Raw genomic sequence first — 18,999 nt, forward strand, 5'->3', positions numbered from 1 at the left:
AGTTTAAAAAATATTTTCGAGTATTTTAGAACCCACAGATACCCGCAAAAATTAAAAAAGAAATATTTTATATATTTTTATAATAAAATTACAAAAGTTATATATATAATACAATATAAATTATATTAAATATAAATTAAATTTTATTTTAATTAAATTTAACCAAATAAAATATAAATTAATTTTATTTTAATTAAATTTAATTTAAAAAATATATAAATTAAATTATTATTATTATTTTTTGCGGGTAACAAGTATCTGTGAGTCAGATAATATAATACCCGCATTGACTCGAACCATTAAGATCTTACCCTTTATATGCAACTCCACACTAAAAATCTAAAGTTACCTTTCTTTTTTAACTTATAAGATTTTACATCATATATCTCTAAATCTAAAAACTAATAAAATAATTAAGTGATATAATTTTATTTATTTTTATTACAAATTTTAAAATCTCTTAAAAAACTTTAAAAATCTAACCGTAGAAAATCAATTCAATAATTTTAAACTTTTAAGAAGCAAATATGCCATAAAATTTTGGTTTAGTCATTTTGATAGTCTCTATTTATGTTGAGTTTTCTCAAATAGGTCCTTTCTTATTTTTTTTTTAATTGGGTTCCTAAAAGTGAAAAATAGTGCAATCACCCTGTTGTTAAATTGGGTTAACGGAGTTAAATTTAAGTTGAGTTGTGACTATGAGGTGGAATCATTAATTGATGTCGCAGATGCAGGTCATCACATTAAGTTGAGTTGTCACCACATTCTGCCATGTCATCTTCTTAAACCTTTCTCAAAATTAGAAACCCTAGCAATCCATGGCAGCCACCCAAAAAACGTCACCACTAGCCTTCATGTGACGCCACACAACCACCACCATCGCAAAACCATGTTCATCTTCCTTGCACAATCGTGAAACCTACGATGCATCAACAAAACCACCATGGTCAGCCAACGTCTATGCGCCATCACCGCGAACCAGGCTCGTTTTCTCTTCATCCTCGTGCCACGAAGCAACCTAAACCGCAAGCATCGCGAGAGCTATGCAACGAGTCTGAACTTGCAGAAATTCAGAAAAATCCCAATTTAGAACCCTAAAATCGTGCCACCATTGGACGAGTTCTCTTCTCCCTTCTTGCACAAATCCCAAATTACAGACCTGCAAAAACTCAAGTCAATATCCTTCAACCTAGAAAGCCATGAGCATCTAAAACGCAGAAGCACCCAAATCGCAAAACTCCTTCATATTCATCACACAGATCACACAATCTTCTTCGCACAAAAACTTCAGCCCTTCATCTTCTTCAAACGTGCATCGCGAGTTGCTCATTCTTCAACCATCATGAGGCCATCGTCACACCTTCATCTTGAACCAAAACCTGCAAGGAAAGCCAAACACAGAACCAACCCTATAATCGCTAGGGTTTCTAATTTGGAGAAAGATTGAAGATGATGAACCATAATTTCGTTTTCACGAACCCTAATTTCAATTTTCAAAAACTTTTTTTTTCAATTATACATATTCCACATAATATATTCTGTATCTGCCATGTCAATTAATGATTTTACATCACAGTGACAATCTAGCTTAATTTTAACCGGTTAACCTAATTTAATAACATCGATCCAATTACTTTGATTTATCAATTTTATAGACCTAATCGAAAAAAAATAAAAAAGAGAACTATTTGAGAAAATTCAACTCACTATCATGATTAAAATAGGTTGAAAGTTACAAATTTATTACTAGTTACACCAAACTTAATTAAGCCTTTGTTTTCATTCTACTTAACTGATGGGATTTTTAAAACCTTAGCTTTATTTCAGATTCGCAATTTGACTCGTCTTTCTCTCTTTCATGGGTTCGCTTGAAACCCCAACCGGCGGGGAAAACGGTTCCGCTCCTTCCGCCGGCAAAGGCAAATCCATGTCCGTCGACGGCGCGGAGGCGGCGCCGGAGGCCGACATGGCGAAGCGGAGGAGATCGTCGGTTCTCCCCCTGGAGGTCGGCACGCGTGTCATGTGCCGGTGGAGGGACAGCAAGTACCATCCCGTTAAGGTCATCGAACGCCGGAAGGTTCACAACGCCATCCCCAGCGATTACGAGTATTACGTCCATTACACCGAGTGTAGGATCCTTCGTCCTTCGACCTTCGTTCTGTTTCTCCATTTGAATGAATAGAGTGAACTGTTATGGTTTCGGCTTCGAGGGTTGATTGGTTGGTTGAGCTGTGTGTTGATTTAAGGTTTGTTTGGATGCAATTTGATTTGGTTTCGCGTTTTGTTCTGGGTTAACGGTGAGTATTGTGTCGGTGGCTCTGATTGTAATTTAAATCTTATTACTAATAGGATTCGTTGTGAATATGAGGTGAATACTGGTGAAGCGTTCACCGAACCTGGATTGTTATAAATTATTATTTATGAATTCGTTAGTGGGCCGAGTTAGGATTATTTGTTATTTGAGGTTTTGTTTTACAGAACGAAAAGTTCCGAGTTGAAGAGAAAGGAATCACTTGTGCGTGTGTGGTTTTTATCCCAATCTGGGGTGAGCAGGGAAGCCATAACTAGTATTTTGGAAATGAAGGAGTGTAATAAAATTAGGATGTTAACAGCTCTGCTACAGTAGCATATTGTTGTGGTGTGGCTCCACCTACTTTAGGGTTTTCCGTAGCAAAGTGGTTTAGTGTGGTTGTTGTAGCATACAAAATAACGGGCTGAATAGGGACAGAAGCGGCACAATGTGTTGATTCCTAAAACATGCTATGAAGAGAGGCATTAGGACATTTTGCATGGGAATTTTGGGTTTTCAATTATGCAAAATGAAATCTACAACTGTAATAGTAGTGAAAATGGTAAAGAAGGAACCTTGAATTAGAAGATAATGGATTGATAACTAAGGATTCCTATCTTAGAAACTTATTTGACTTTGGTTGGTATTTGTTTGTATGTTTTGTTTAGGACACCTATGGATTTTTATTGTTAATTATGAATGTCATTAATCTTGATTGATTTCTATCATTCGTAATTGAAGATACCTGTTATATATAAAGTTTCAAAATAGCAGCTATCTTATTATAGCTTTTTTTGGGCTTGTTGCTATATGTCACTTCCAGAAGTTTAAAACACTGGTAGTCAGGAATGATGATAAGATGCTCACTGGTTAGTCTTATTGTAATTTTTTTGCCTTTTTCTTTGGCAGTCAATAGAAGGCTTGACGAGTGGGTTAAGCTTGAACAGCTTGATCTTGATTCAGTGGAGGCGGTTGTTGATGAGAAAGTGGAGGAGAAGGTAATGAATATTTACTCCAAATTGTATCGGCAGCATTTGTTAGACCTCGTCAATTTATTTTTTTTTGAAGAAGGTTGTGGGGATTTCCTGAGGAAAAAGTGATAATGTTGTTGAGACATCTATTTATTTACAAACACAACTTCATCTTTTTCTATTAGATGGGATTGGTTACATGGAACAAATGATGCCATTGGATTGCATTTAAGTGCATGGTTTTGTAATATTTAAAACAGACATATTTTCTTTTTTTATGGAATCTTCTTTTGGGTGGGACCTGGTGGTAGCAGAAGAGTTTTGGTATCATAACGAGTTGTAGTCATGTTCATCTTGGTGTCTGGAATTTAATACACAATGGTTTTCACTTGTACTGGTTATTCTTCAATTTAATATCTTGAATGTTGTTTACTTTCTTGGTTATGTCTACTTCTAATATCAAAATTTGGGGTATTGTGACTGGACTCATTTAAAAAATTGCAAATATGGTTTTTTAGGGCGCAACTGGTTTGAAGATGACACGCCACCAAAAGAGGAAGATTGATGAGACACATGTAGAGGTAGAATTATTACATTTTCAGTTACAACTTCAAGATAAGGTGTTAGACACAGATACACACTACAAAACGCAAGCTATACATTGTTAATTTCGCTCTGGCACAACTCTTTGTTCATACTGTTCTGATTGAATATCTTATCAATATTTGAGTGTTACTTCAAAATGATGTATAGCAGCGTGTTTGGATTAGCTGTAAAAAATATATTAAGTATACAATTAACTATTGTTATGATTGACTATATAGAATAAGTTATTTTTGAGGATATGTAAGGTGAACAATGATTTTAAAATCTACTTTGTTTGGATTGCATAAAAGAATTACTTCTTCTGTAGTAACATTAAAAACAAGGTATTGAATTATTTGCAATTGGTTGTATTTTAGATAATCAATTGTTGGGGATAAATTGAGAAAACGGAAATTTGCTGCCTAGAAAATAAGCTGATATAGGTTATCATAAGCTCCGGTTTTTTTTTTCACTTATTTCGAAGAAGCTATTTCCTCTGTAAAAAATTGAACATCATAAGCTGAATTTCTAACAACTTTCAAACATGAATATGATAGATGGGTATTGGATAATGGATGTATGTTATAATAGTTTTTCTTCATGAAAAAAACTGTTCGACAAAAAAAGTTTAGAGGCCCCTCAGTTGCAAACACATTAAGACACCTCATGCATAGGTGCTTCAAAAACTCTATCCTTGTTTGCATGAGTAGCTTTAATGGTAACATTGAAGTTGCATGAAACATGCAATTGTGAATTTGTAATATTATTATGTTTGAGCTGGATGCTGATCATTGCTTTCTTGTGTGTTCAAGTTGTATCCACTATATTCTACTGGCTGTTCAGTTTGTTCCTGCTTCAACTATCAATTTGTTCATTGTATTTTAAATTTATATATGTATTGTTAAATTATAGGGTCACGAGGAGCTTGATGCTGCCAGTTTACGAGAACATGAGGAATTTACAAAAGTGAAAAATATAGCTACTATTGAGCTTGGAAGATATGAGATCGAGACATGGTACTTCTCCCCATTCCCACCAGAATACAATGACTGTTTGAGGCTGTACTTTTGCGAGTTTTGCCTCAATTTCATGAAGCGCAAAGAACAGCTTCAGAGGCATATGGTGAGCTGCGGCTGAAAATGTCCTTTCACTTTATATTTTTTTGTTGGTGTATGCAACCTTTTTTTTTTTTTTGAGCGAAGTACAAATACTAGCAGATAGCTCTGTATACACAAACTAAGGCACTGAACTTATCTGAGGGGAAGGTTTGTTCTTCAAAAAAGCAAAATTCCTTTTACCAATTTTATATGCTTGTCCTTCTTATTGCAGTATTGGTACAAAAACTGCTTAGTTTTTGGTGATCATAATCTGCACCTATGATGCTTATTCTTCTTTGAAGTTCTATTTGTTGTAGCTTTCTATGGGATTCCAAACATTCTGTGGTTTTGTATTGTTTGCCATTTGAAATTTACTCATACTCAGGATTGCACTTTTAATCATTTAGTCATCTTTAAAATTTATTTCTTCTTTCTACTTATTTGAAAATGAACCTTTTTGAGTGAAATGAATGTTTTTAGTTTCTTTACCACTTGAAAATTGATAAAAGAGTATTAATATGAAACAGTCTGTGATAGGTTCCTGAACTGGGAACCTAATCAAGAACTCACTTCTCACCACAAAACACAAAGAAAAGAATGAAACTGAGTATTATTCATAGAAAGAATGTTCTATACAATCTGGATATAGAGGCTTAACCCTCTTCACAGGTCAATACCTGTCAACAATGATCTCTCAAAACGTCCCCTCCCTAGACAACCATTTCCCTATTTAAAGACTCCTCCTAAGCTGAACATAACACCCCACCAGGATAGTTATCCTACCCCCTGCTTCCTAACTGTCCTGACCCCTCAACCCCTCTAAGAACTATATTTTATTATTGTCTTCCCTTCCTTCTAAGACCCACATTCATATCCTATCAGTCTGTAAAATTCATCTGCTGGTATTTATTCTTTGCTCTCCGTTGGGACCCCAAGAACTTGAAGAAATTGCCCGTTTTGTATTCCCAATGCTCACTTAAGCACCATTTTCAGTGCTAACGTTGGCTTCCTGTTCATGCAGAGGAAATGCGATCTGAAGCATCCCCCTGGTGATGAGATATATAGAAGTGGCACACTGTCAATGTTTGAGGTACATTTTTTACACTGTTCTCTATATCACAAATTCCTCCTTTTATTCTCATTAGTACTCATTCCATTATCTTCAATTTTTTTAGTTCAAAATCAAGTTTTTTCTTTTTGTCACCTATCTTTAAATCTTTGTGCAATGAATACTCACAATTTGTTTATAAAAATTCATTATTCTCCTTTGATTCTGGTAGAGTTCTTTTTTAAAGACATTGATGGTTGCCCAAGTTTCTGCGGCTCCCTAACCTGATGAGCACCAGCACTCCAATAATTTTTTTAATTATTTCTCTCATTAAAATAAAATAGGTGATTTTGTTTTGAAATAGTTAAATGATATGTAATGCAAGTTAAAACATCTAAAATATTGGAAATTATTTCGATTTAGAAAATAGCAGCTGTCTATTTTGCTGGCAGTTGCAAGTTGCAATAATTATCTGCACATTTTTTATTATTAGTCCTTGATTATTATCGAAGTTTGAATTTTTTTTATTACTATTTTAAATATTATTATTATTATATCTGGAAACAGGTTGATGGAAAGAAGAACAAGGTTTATGGGCAGAATCTTTGTTATTTGGCCAAGTTATTTCTTGATCACAAGACCCTCTATTATGATGTAGATCTGTTTCTGTTTTATGTTTTGTGTGAATGTGATGATCGAGGATGTCACATGGTTGGCTATTTCTCCAAGGTAAAAAATATTACAATGCTGTCAATATTTTGCTTCAGTAAGACGTTTCAGAATTTTTTATTTTACTTCTAAGAGGCCATTTAAATTGTCTCTTTTCTAAAGCGTATCCTAAACGCCCTTTGAAGTTGTGGGACCAATCAATTTTCAGGCAGTTCTATGGGTTAAATACGTTTTTATTCTTGCAAATAGATTAATGTTTGCTTTTTTAGTCAGTGTTTTAAAACTTGGACCATTGATTATCTCAGTTAGGTCATTGGTTCATTGGTCGGACTAGTGTTTATATTTATATATGTACATATGTTTTTCAAATTTGCTTGCGGTGCAGTGATTCATCCTTGTCATTTTCTTGATGTCTCGAGTTCAATCTTTTTCATGTTACCTTTTAATCTTTTTTTAAGTTCGTTTAAAGTTCCTTCAATTCAGTAGTAGTCTCTTTGAAACTGATAAAGGTTTTCATTGCTGTAACCAGTGGTTCTCCTTGCTGATTTACCAAGTAGTGCATTATGAGAAAAGAACTTGGTTCTAATTATACTTATTTGTTTATTGTTTTCTTCACGTTATGGTTAATCTTGTTGATTTTGTTTACTTTTTTATTGTGAAGGAAAAACATTCCGAGGAATCTTACAATTTGGCATGTATCCTCACCCTTCCACCTTACCAAAGGAAAGGCTATGGCAAATTTCTAATTGCTTTCTGTAAGCTCTCTTTTTCTGTAAAATGGGCCTTTTGTTATTTAGCAGTGGCTAGAGTATATGTGATGAAGTGTGACTGAAACTGGTTGTTGAAATTTGAATGATTGAAAAGCATACGAACTGTCGAAGAAGGAGAGCAAAGTTGGGACACCTGAAAGACCCCTTTCAGATCTTGGACTGCTAAGCTACAGAGGATATTGGACCAGGGTTCTCTTGGACATTCTGAAGAAGCACAAGGGGAACATTTCTATCAAGGTACCTTGTTGTGAATGTTTGGAGGGCAACGAGTGGTTTTTCTTGAATGAATGACTTATGATTTGGTTTTGAACAGGAACTGAGTGATATGACTGCCATTAAAGCTGAAGATATATTAACAACCCTACAGAGTCTAGAGTTGATTCAATACAGGAAAGGTCAACATGTGATCTGTGCTGATCCCAAAGTGTTGGATCGCCATCTTAAAGCTGCTGGAAGGGGCGGCCTGGAGGTTGATGTTAGCAAATTGATCTGGACTCCTTATAAAGAACAGAGTTGATCCCTCAAAAATAAATTGTACCTTTATGTATAGTGAAAATCAGAATAGGAACAATACTTGATTGGGCTGTAGCTGTAGTTGTAACTGTAACGTTAGCGTAGGTACATACATCTATTGCTCTATTATCTCTTTCCTCCTATCTTTCTAATCATGAATGCCATAAGCAAAAATTTATTTTATTTTAATGAGATGGGTGATTGCATGATGTTAGGACTACACATTAACTTAAAAATAAATAGTTAATATAGTTATTATTGATATATTTTGTTTTAAGAATTATAAAAAAAAATACATTTTCAGCTCAAAAAGTTTAATTTAATTTTTTATTTATTTTCAATGATTGAGAAAATTGAATATTATGTTTTATCTTTAGTAATTGTTATATGTATCTATTAAAGGGTTTACTAAGATTTTAAGTTTACAAAATTAAAAAAAAAAAGATAAAAAGTTTCTTTCAAGATTGTATGTTAACATTAATTTTCTCTTTAAAAAAATATACATGATACAGTAAACATGAGTTCAATTATGTCAATATTTACTATATTGGAGTGATTGTGTATCCTAAAAATAATGAGTATTTTTTTCAATATTTAAATTCTTTTCTATGAAAGTAAAAATAAAATGTTTTAGAATTGAGTAAAAGTCCACTTAAATTTCATTTTTGCCAGACACATTTTCAAAATTGTATCTAAAAGCCCAAAACTAAAAATACAATTGTACAAGATAAAATTTCAACTACAACCTTTTTAAAAAATTTAAACTACAAGATGAAATTTGAAAACTGTATTATACATTTTAAAATATCCACACTATATAAAATAATGTCAAATACATTTTGAATTATATAATCACATATATTAACACAAATAGGATCACATCTCTTGCAAAAGTTTCCCTTTTACCCCTCATTAAAATATTATTAAAAACCCGTAAGGGCAGATATACGTTTTGGTTTCCAACGATTGTTTTTCTTTTATTTTTCCTTACTAGGGTGAACACACGGTTCAAATTGCAACGCTTGCAAAACGTAAATGGGAGTAACAAACCCTGTGCGTCATTTTAACAAACACCTTACCAACCAAGTACTGGTATTGGTAATCAAAGACCTTCCATTCGATGCACCATCACCGTCACCGTCACCGTCAGCTGCGCCATGGACAAATGACGCTGTCACGGAAGTTCTCCGCTCCATCTCCCGCTACACCCTCCAATCACCTCGCTCCATCGGTCGCCAGAGCGGCTTCCGTCACCGCACCCCGCTGCGGCAGCGCAACCTCAACCTCGAACATCACAAGTTCTGCAACAACACTCTCGTCTTAGGCCCAGCTGCCCACCAAGACCCCTACAAGGTCCATCTCGGCTCATTAAAGGCCCTCGAGTTCTTCCGCTGGGTCGAAGCCCGCTTCGCCTTTGCCCATTCCGAAGCCACGTGCCGCGAGCTGGCATGCCTACTTGCCCGTGCCAGCGCAACCAAACACCTCTGGAATTTCCTCAAACAGTGCCCTCATGTGACCACCGCCACTGTCACGTGCGTCATCAAACTCCTCGGAGAGCACGGCCTCGCCGACGAAGCCTTGCTCACCTTCCACCGAATGAAACAGTTCCGCTGCAAACCTGATACCCATTCCTACAACACGCTGATTTACGCGCTATGCTGTGTGGGGAACTTCACCAAGGCGCGCTACCTTCTCCAGCAAATGGAGCTTCCCGGTTTCTGGTGCCCGCCCGACACCTTCACTTACACGATTCTCATAAGCTCTTATTGCCGCTACGGAAGGCTCACCGGCTGCAGGAAGGCCACGCGCCGACGGATTTACGAGGCCGGGCGTCTCTTCCGGTCAATGCTTTTCAAAGGGTTGGTTCCCGATGTTGTGACTTACAATGCCCTAATTGATGGGTGCTGTAAGACGTTGCGCGTGGAGAGGGCTTTGGAGTTGTTCGATGATATGAAGACAAGGGGTGTTGTTCCGAACCATGTTACTTACGGGTCTTTCATAAGGTACTATAGTGCTGTGAATGAGATTGATAAGGGTGTTGAGATGTTGAGGCAGATGCAGAGGTTGGGGCACGGGGTTCCCGGTTCGAATTCATATACTCCCATCATTCACGCGCTTTGTGAAGCTGGGAGGGTTGTTGAGGCTTGGGGGTTTCTTGTTGAGTTGGTTGATGGCGGATCCGTGCCCAGAGAGTATACTTATGGGTTGGTTTGTGATGCGCTTCGCGCTGCCGGGGAGGGTGGCTTGTTGTTGAAGGAGGATGTGGTGCACAAGAAAATAAAGGATGGCATATGGAATAGGTATAGGCAAATGATGAAGGTGAAACCTGTTATGACTCGCAAGGGCTATCAAGAGATGGAGGAACCAGTTTGAGTTTGAATGCACAAATCTAATTTTTTCTGCTTTCAGGGTCAATTTATTTATTGGATTAGGCGAACACGATGGGTCTTAAACTGGATTGATTTTGCATTCTTAGATACTGTATCACAATCAGTTGAGAATGAGCTTGCTTTCAAGAATAAGGCATTATTTACCCCATGGTTTGTATATACAAACTTTTCAGCCAACCATAGTGCAGCTTAACTCTAGTAACATATATGCATTTTCAAGAAATTTTGGTCAGCCTGCAAGGAAAGAGGAGGAGGATGTAGAGGAAGTGGAAATTTACCCAAGAAGTCTTCCAGCTGATTTTGATCCCGCTACATTTGATCCCAATGATCATCGAGGTCCTCCATCAGAAAGAGTTTTCAGGCTTGTTGATGAGATAGCATCTCTTACAGTAGCTGAAGCCTCAAAATTGGGTCTTGTGCTGATGAAGAAAATGGGTGTGAAGGAGATGCCTAATGTGGAATTTATAAAAGCAGGATCGGGAAATTTGGCTGGAATGGCAGCGAAAGCACCAGCTGCGGCCAAGGAGGAGCAAAAGCCGGGAAAAACTGTGTTTGAATTGAAACTGGAGTCCTACGAAGCGGCTTGCAAAATTAAAATCATCAAGGAAGTCCGGGGCTTTAGTGATTTAGGTTTGAAGGAGGCCAAGAATTTGGTGGATAAAACACCTTTTTATATAAAGAAAGGTGTTTCAAAAGAAGAAGGGGAGAAGATAATGGAGAAACTCAAAGCTCGTGGTGCAAAAGTTATTATGTAATGATGTATGTGTTTCATTTTACTTTTCTGAAAATTTGAAAATTTTATAGTTGCTGTGTTAATTTTTTAGCATGAACTGCAATTTGATTTTATGCAGCTTTGCAACATTATTCTTCTGTTCCCTTTTAATGGAATAAATTTTTGTATTCCTACGTACGATACTAATTAACATCTTACAAATAAATTATTGTTTTCTAGACTTTTTCTTGTATCAATTGGATTTTGTTGCATATGAAGAAAAGATAAGGATAAGCTTAAACGTAAAACTGATCTTGATTATTATCTCACCAAACAGTCACGACTACTATATATAGGCTCTAAAGCCTTCTGTTCAAGCAACAAAAATAGAAAACTAACATCGAGTTGAATAACTGAATGCTTTTACATCAATATCTATAATATTATCTGACTGCCAACTCTTCTTGTCCACTCCCAGATAGGATATATGAGTAACCTTTATTCTGATTTTAGTTCTTCCATCAGTTTCAACTTCTAGAGTGTTGAGTATGTAATACTTAGGGTGTGTTTGAATTCAATGAAATTTGAGGAAAAAAGCTTCTCTGATATAACCCTTTTTAAAATACCTTTTTAGACGCAACTCATTTAGCTTCTAAGAAAGGCATCAAACGCTTTTTTTGTGCAGTTCTTACTTTTCTCCAGGAAACTAAATTTTGTAAACCGTTTTAAAATTTTAAAATGTTCTGTCCTTAAAAATAATTCAACTGAACAGGTCCCTTGTATGTGTTTGTGATTTGCTGACTTCATATTCACTAATCACTATCTAGATGATATGCCGATAGAATGAATGAGTTATTATGATGAACCGGTTAATGGAAGCCTTCTTATTCATTAGTAAATTTACTGATAGTCAACTAACTAGATTTATTTATTTTGCTGTGGTAAAGTTGTAATATTTACATTCCTTTTCTTACAATTTGATAAATTATTGATGCTATTTTCATAACTGATTCCAAGGATTAATAAATTAATAACTTTTTTACCTGCACAAGTTCAGTTATGCTTTGTTTTTGGTGAGAATTAATGACAGCAATCCTGGTGAGAATTCCTCTGTTTTTTTCCCAGATGAAGTCCGCTTACTGTCAGTATATTCCTGTATTATGCATTCATTTTGCAGATATGGATATTAACCGTGGTTATGCAGATTTGTCAAGTGGAGGTACACAAAGGTCAGTTTTTTTCTTTTTTCTTTAATTTAAACAATGCACGAATAAATGTATCTGTCTTGTTTCATCTATTCCTCGTGTTACATCTGCTAGAAGTTCAATCAACACGATGGTAGTTGAGAAAGGAAATATGGTGAAGGAGCCAATATAGTCTTTAGAATATTGCAGGATTGGAACATAAGCTTTATAGGTTATTGAGAGTTTTTCATATCATCTGGGATGAAATGTTTACTACCACAAATCAAAGAAAGTAGCCAAACCTTAATAAGAAAAAGAAATTCCTTCATTGGTTATACTTTTACTGGATGTTTTGATCTCAGAGTGAGAGAGGAATCAAATTAGACTATCATAAATTACAATTTACATTAGCTTTCAAACCATCAATAACTTTATATAGAATGTGATTTTTATTATTCCAACTATTGGGTATAACTGTAACATCCCAAAATATTGTAATAAACCATATAATAGTAGTCACAGAAATAATAAAATAGATAAGTTAAAGACTAGGTTTGAAACATATTCTCTAAGATGACAACAATTCGTGAGATGTCTGCAAACTTTCACAAATTAGACAAGTTTGAAGACGTTGATTTCCGACGATGGCAAAAGAAGATGCATTTCCTTCTCTCAGCTCTAAACGTGACATATGTTCTAAATTCTTCCCAACCCAAAGAAAGCGAAAACGAGACATTGGAGGAACAACGAAAAAGGAACAAATGGGAGAATGATGATTATGTTTGTCGTGGTCACATTTTGAATGATATGTCTGATCCTTTATTTGACATATATCAATATGTGGATTCTGCAAAAGAACTTTAGGATTAACTTGAAAGCAAATACATTTCTAAAGATGCATCAAGCAAGAAATTCCTAGTTAGTAATTTTAATAATTATAAAATGATTGATGCTAGACCAATAATGGAACAATTTCATGAAATCCAAATAATCCTAGGAAGTTTCAAGCAACATAATATTGTAATGGATGAGACATTCATTGTTTCTTCTATAATTGACAAACTACCACCAAATTGGAAAGATGTTAGAAATTCTCTAAAACATAATAAAGATGATATGAATGTTGAACAATTGGCTGCTCATCTTCGGATAGAAGAAGGGGTCCGTTTGTAAGATGGTCAAAAGGATTCCAATCATCCTAATTCTTCTACTGTTAATATGGTGGAAGATGAAAAAAAAGACAATACCAAATAACAAGAAAATGCCTCATAATTTCTATAAAGGAAAGATGAACAAAAGGCCAAAATTTGGTAAAGAAAGTCAACAAGCAAATTGTTGGGAATATGGCAAACCTGTTCATTTAAAGAGGGATTGCACAATCTGGAAAAGGAAGATGACCAAGAATGGCACTAAACAAGGTCAAGGGGAGTCTAGCCAAGGCCAACCGAAAAAAGGTAATTGTACACAAATTGCACATAATTCTGTTTTGAATTTTGTGGAGATGGTTTCTGAAATCTTTTGTGTGCAGACCGATGATTCATGGTGGATCGATTCAGGGGCTTCAAGACATGTTTGTAAAGATCGTTGTCTATTCAAAACTTTTAAGGAAGATGACAATGAAGAAGTTCTTTACATGGGAAATGATTCTATGGTTAAAGTCCTCGGTGTTGGACAAATAGAATTATTATTTAGTTATGGAAAATCACTTGTTTTAAGAGATATATTATATGCTCCAAAATTAAGAAGAAATTTAGTGTCTGGAGTAATCTTGAATCGATTGGGATTTAAATTGGTATTTGAATCTGATAAATTCATATTATCTAAGGGTGTTGTATTTGTTGGACTAGGATATCTTTGTAATAATATGTTCAAATTAAGTGTAATAAATTATGTGAAAGACTATGTTTATGTTGTCAATCATGATTCTTCTTTATGACATTTTCGTCTTGGGCATGTTAATTATAAAAAATTATATTCAATGTCTAAATTTGATTTAATTCCTCCTTTTGATTTGAACATAGAAAAATGTAGAACATGTATGTTGACAAAGATAACAAGAAATCATTTTCCTAATATTGAACAAAATTCAACATTGCTTGAATTAGTGCATAATGACTTATGTGATTTCCATAATACACCTTCATTAGGAAATAAGAAATATTTAATAACATTCATTGATGATCATTCTCGTTATTGTTATGATTATCTTTTGTTTTCTAAGGATGAAGCCCTAAAAAAATTTAAAGTTTATAAAAATGAAGTAGAGTTACAACTAAGTGTTAAAGTTAAAAGATTGAGAATGGATAAGGGTGGTGAATATTATGATCCAATTTATTTTCAATCTATGAGTATTATACATGAAACAACTACAGCCTATACACCAAAACAAAATGGTGTAGCAGAAAGAAAGAATATGACCTTAGAAGAAATGGTCAACTCCATGTTGTCCTATTTAGGATTAAGTGATGGATTTTGGGGTGAAGCCGTGTTAATGGCTTGTTATATTCTAAATCGAGTTCCAATGAAAAGGAATGAAATAACCCCATATGAACTTTGGTATAAAAGAAAGCCAAATTTGAATTATTTCAAAATTTGGGGTTGTAGGACAATTGTAAAAGTGCCAGAACCCAAACACAATAAATTGGGAGAAAGGGGAATTGAATGCATCTTCATAGGATATGCTGAATATAGCAAAACATATAGATTCTATGTAATATAACAAAATGACTATGTATCGCTTCATTCAATTATAGAATCAAGAGATGCAATATTTGATGAAAATAGGTTTTCTTCAATTCCTCGTCCAAAGGATTTAACTCTTAAAACTAATATTGAAGATTTATACCAAAACTTAATTGATCAATGATCAAATGATTAAATGATCAAACTTTAAATCAGAGTGATGCTTCTACATCTCAACTCAGAAGAGGCAAAAAGGCAAGAAAAGAAAAATCTTTTGGCTCAGATTTTCATGTATATTTAGTTGAAGGAACAAGAGATGGTATCTTAACAAAGTTCTCATATTTTTATGATATAGAAGAAGATCCATTGACATATCAAGAGGCCATAAGGTCTCAAGATGCAACTTTCTGGAAAGAAGCAATTAATGCTGAGATGGAATCTATCTTGGGAAATAACACATGGATCTTAGTTGACTTACCTCCTAAGTGTAAGCCAATAGAATGTAAGTGGATTTTCAAAAGGAAAATGAAGGTTGATGGAACTATTGATAAGTTCAAGGCACGTTTAGTGGCACAAGGTTTTAGACAAAAACCAGGAATCGATTATTTCGATACATATGCACCAGTGGCTAAAATCTCCACTATAAGGCTATTCATTTCTCTTGTAGCCATTCATAAACTTGTAATTCATCAAATGGATGTCAAGACAACGTTCTTGAATGGAGAATTAGAAGAAGAAATGTATATGACACAATCAGAAGGTTTTGTTATGGAAAACCAAGAACACAAGGTATGCAAATTGATTAAATCCTTGTATGGATTGAAACAAGCGCCAAAACAATGACACCAAAAGTTTGATGATGTGTTATTAAATGGTTTCAAGATAAATAACTCAGACAAGTGTGTGTATAATAAATTTGATGACAGCGGTAATGGTGTCATAATCTGCTTATATGTTGATGATATGCTAATTTTTAGAACAAATTTAGATCAAGTTAATTTGACCAAAACATTTCTATCATCTTATATCTCTATGAAGGATATGGGCGAAGCAGATGTTATACTAGGTATAAAGATTAAGAGAGAAAATGAGAAATTTATTTTGTCTAAATCTCATTACATTGAGAAAGTACTCAAGAAATTCAATAATTATGAATGCTCTCTTGTTTCAACCCATATGGACCCTAGTTTAAAGATATTACCTAATGGATGGTGGTAAAACAGTTTCACAACTGGAATATGCAAGGGTAATAAGATGTTTAATGTATGCAATGATAAGTACAAGGCTAGATATTGCTTTTGCGGTAAACAAATTGAGTAGATATACTAGTAACCCTAGTCAATCACATTGGCAAGCAGTACGTCGAGTACTTAAGTATTTAAAGAAAACTATTAATTATGGATTAACATATAGTGGTTATCCTTCAATATTGGAAGGGTATTATGATGCAAGTTGGATTACAAATGCAAAATATCACTCTTTAACTAGTGGTTGGATTTTCCTCCTTGGGGAGGTGCAATTTCTTGGTCGTCTAAGAAACAAACTTGCATTACAGATTCCACTATAGCTTCAAAGTTTATTGCTCTAGCCTCGACAAAGGAAGCCGAATGGTTGAGGAATCTCATGTTCGAAATACCATTGTTACTAAAACCAATATCACTAATAGCAATACATTATGACAATGCTGCAACATTGGCAAAGGCTTATAATCAAGTATACAATGGAAAATCAAGACATATTGGTGTGAGACATAGTTATGTCCAAGGGCTCATCAAAGATGGAATTATTACAATAGATTTCGTACGAACAAAGTTTAATTTGACTGATGGATTTACTAAGGCATTGGCTAAAGATTCCATTTCCAGAATGACAATTGGAATAGAAATGGAGCCCACGATTAATCACAAGTAAAGGAATCTTAACTTAACGCTTAATATGACATTGAGTCTTAAGTTCAATAAGATTAAATCTCTTATTTGAGGATTGAAAGCACAGATAATTATTTCAAAAGTGCTTTAGATCTGTGATGCTTAGGAGGTTGACTAATTCTTAATTGATTTCTTGAATTTATGTTTTGTGACATGGAACATGTTTACCTAAGAAATCAACCTATGTAAGTGCGAAGTTTGGCCACTTCAAGAAGTCCAGGGGGCATGACTTTGTTGCACTTATGAATAGATACTGACGCATGACTCTATTGTGTGAAGTATAACAAGAATATGTAATTTATCTTATATGTAGAGTATCTTCAAGACTTCATTATGTATTATGTTGGTTCAATCGTTTCGACACCAATAAAATACAAATTCCTGAAATGTGTATTCTACTAAGTGAAAGTTCAAGTCTTTGTACACTTTCATTTATGTGTAAGATTGCAATTATTAAATTGATTATTGTGTTAAGTAATTATACAATACTCTCAAATGGTGGAGGGTTGTTGGAATCTAAGAGTATTAGAGACAATTTTCATATTCATGAAGAGTTACATTTATTCATGAAGAGTTATAACCAATGAAGAGTTATAATTATTCAAGAAGAGTTACAACCATTCATGAAAAGTTACAATAATTTATGAAGAAATGTAACTAATCAGAATATGATATCTTTTGGATTTCAAAGATGCCTGATCATAATCTATATAAAGGGATCCTGTACTCTATTGATGTACAGATAAGTGAGACTTTTTCTCTACATTCTCTCATCCACTTAACACACAAATCAATTTGTGAGAATTTTATTCTTGTTTGACGTTAATACTAAGAGTGAATATGATCGTTGTATTTCTTCTTTGTATCTCAAAAGCGGATTTCGTGACCCCCTTCACTCTTATAAGGAACGAAATATTGATTTTAGGAAATGTGTATTCACGCCTAGAAGATTATATCAAGTCTACATTGTTGTTCATCTTGTTTCCCTAAGTTCTTAGAAAATTGTTCCAACATGAGGTGAGTTTGTTTTGTTTATTAGTTTTTTAGAAAGGGATTTTGGACCAGTTTTATTGTTCTATCTGAATATTTTTTGATTCTTTTTTATGTTATTTATACTTTGTTCATCACTAAATAATATTTCTATACTCAATATTTTGTTCGATAAAAGTAAAATAGAAATGTCATACCATTTCATTGTACAATTGTAAAATTTGATATTATATGTTCTAACCAACAAAGTGTTTCCATTCAGAGAGAAATAAAGAGTCCAAATAAATGCAAAACAAGAAGAGAAATACATTTAACAAAGCCAAGATAATCGGACTAGTTAGGGGTGAGAAAATGGGTCAATCTTGTCTGTCTAAGCCTGACTCAATATTGATATGCCAAAAATGGGTCGGGTTGGACTGCCATGCCAATTGAAAACAGGTTAAACTTTACAACTTGGCCCACTGCCCAACTTAGTGAAAACAAGTTGAAATTTTTATTTTTTACATGAAAATCGGGCTGATGATAGGGTTGCCAGGTTGATTTTGAGCTAAAACGGGTTATCGTCCAGGCTGTTTGAGATCATGGTCAAACCTTATCAGACCTTGACCGAACTGTTTTGGACATTGAGCGAGTTGTACCAAACGTTGGTTGAACTTTCAGATTGTGTTAATATGATGTTTCATGACACAAGTTCAATTTTTTTTAGTGAAGTTGGGTTGTTGGGCTGGCTCGTGAAGCTACTAGCTTGGCCCACCTTTTTGGTCGGACTGAAAACATTTACTTGACCTGCCTTTTTTGCTTGGGCGGATGGGCTAGATCGACGAGCTTGGCCTCTTTTGCAATCCCTAGGGTTGGCTTGCCAGGTTTGGTAGATCGGGTTGGTTCAGACTCCTAAGTTAAAAACATTATTACGACCTGACTTTTTTGGTCGGGTTGACTTGTCAAACATAGTCCTTTTTGCTATCCCTAATTCTAGTGTATTATGTAGTATTAATTCTTAAAGATTTCATTATTATTAATTTTAATCCAGATGTTATGTATAGGGTTGTGTTGTAGGCTTGTTGTGTGTTTTCCAACATGTTATGTACGAGCTTTGTGTCGTGAAATTTAATGATCTTGGGGTTTGCAAAGACGGTTTTGTGTTCAAATTCAATAAGTTGTTTTAGGGAG

At 34.5% G+C, this 18,999-nt stretch overlaps 2 protein-coding genes across 2 annotated transcripts; both read left to right on the plus strand.

Annotated features, from left to right (window-relative positions):
• Positions 1–1,808: 1,808 nt before the first annotated feature.
• Positions 1,809–8,152, plus strand: LOC124834979 (histone acetyltransferase of the MYST family 1). The gene is made up of 9 exons (XM_047309822.2): positions 1,809–2,129; positions 3,200–3,288; positions 3,780–3,842; positions 4,759–4,968; positions 5,965–6,033; positions 6,559–6,720; positions 7,322–7,415; positions 7,525–7,667; positions 7,744–8,152. The coding sequence occupies exons 1-9, from the start codon at positions 1,859–1,861 to the stop codon at positions 7,945–7,947; spliced, it is 1,305 nt and encodes a 434-aa protein (XP_047165778.2). The 5' UTR covers positions 1,809–1,858; the 3' UTR covers positions 7,948–8,152.
• A 640-nt stretch (positions 8,153–8,792) lies between these two features.
• On the plus strand, positions 8,793–10,316 carry LOC124834977 (Pentatricopeptide repeat (PPR) superfamily protein). The gene has a single exon (XM_047309821.2). The coding sequence runs from the start codon at positions 8,979–8,981 to the stop codon at positions 10,314–10,316; it is 1,338 nt and encodes a 445-aa protein (XP_047165777.2). The 5' UTR covers positions 8,793–8,978.
• Positions 10,317–18,999: the final 8,683 nt, after the last annotated feature.

The sequence above is a fragment of the Vigna umbellata genome, chromosome 3 (genome assembly GCF_029865625.1).
Source record: "Vigna umbellata cultivar VRB3 chromosome 3, Vumbellata_1.0, whole genome shotgun sequence".
In the NCBI taxonomy this organism is placed as follows: domain Eukaryota; kingdom Viridiplantae; phylum Streptophyta; class Magnoliopsida; order Fabales; family Fabaceae; genus Vigna; species Vigna umbellata.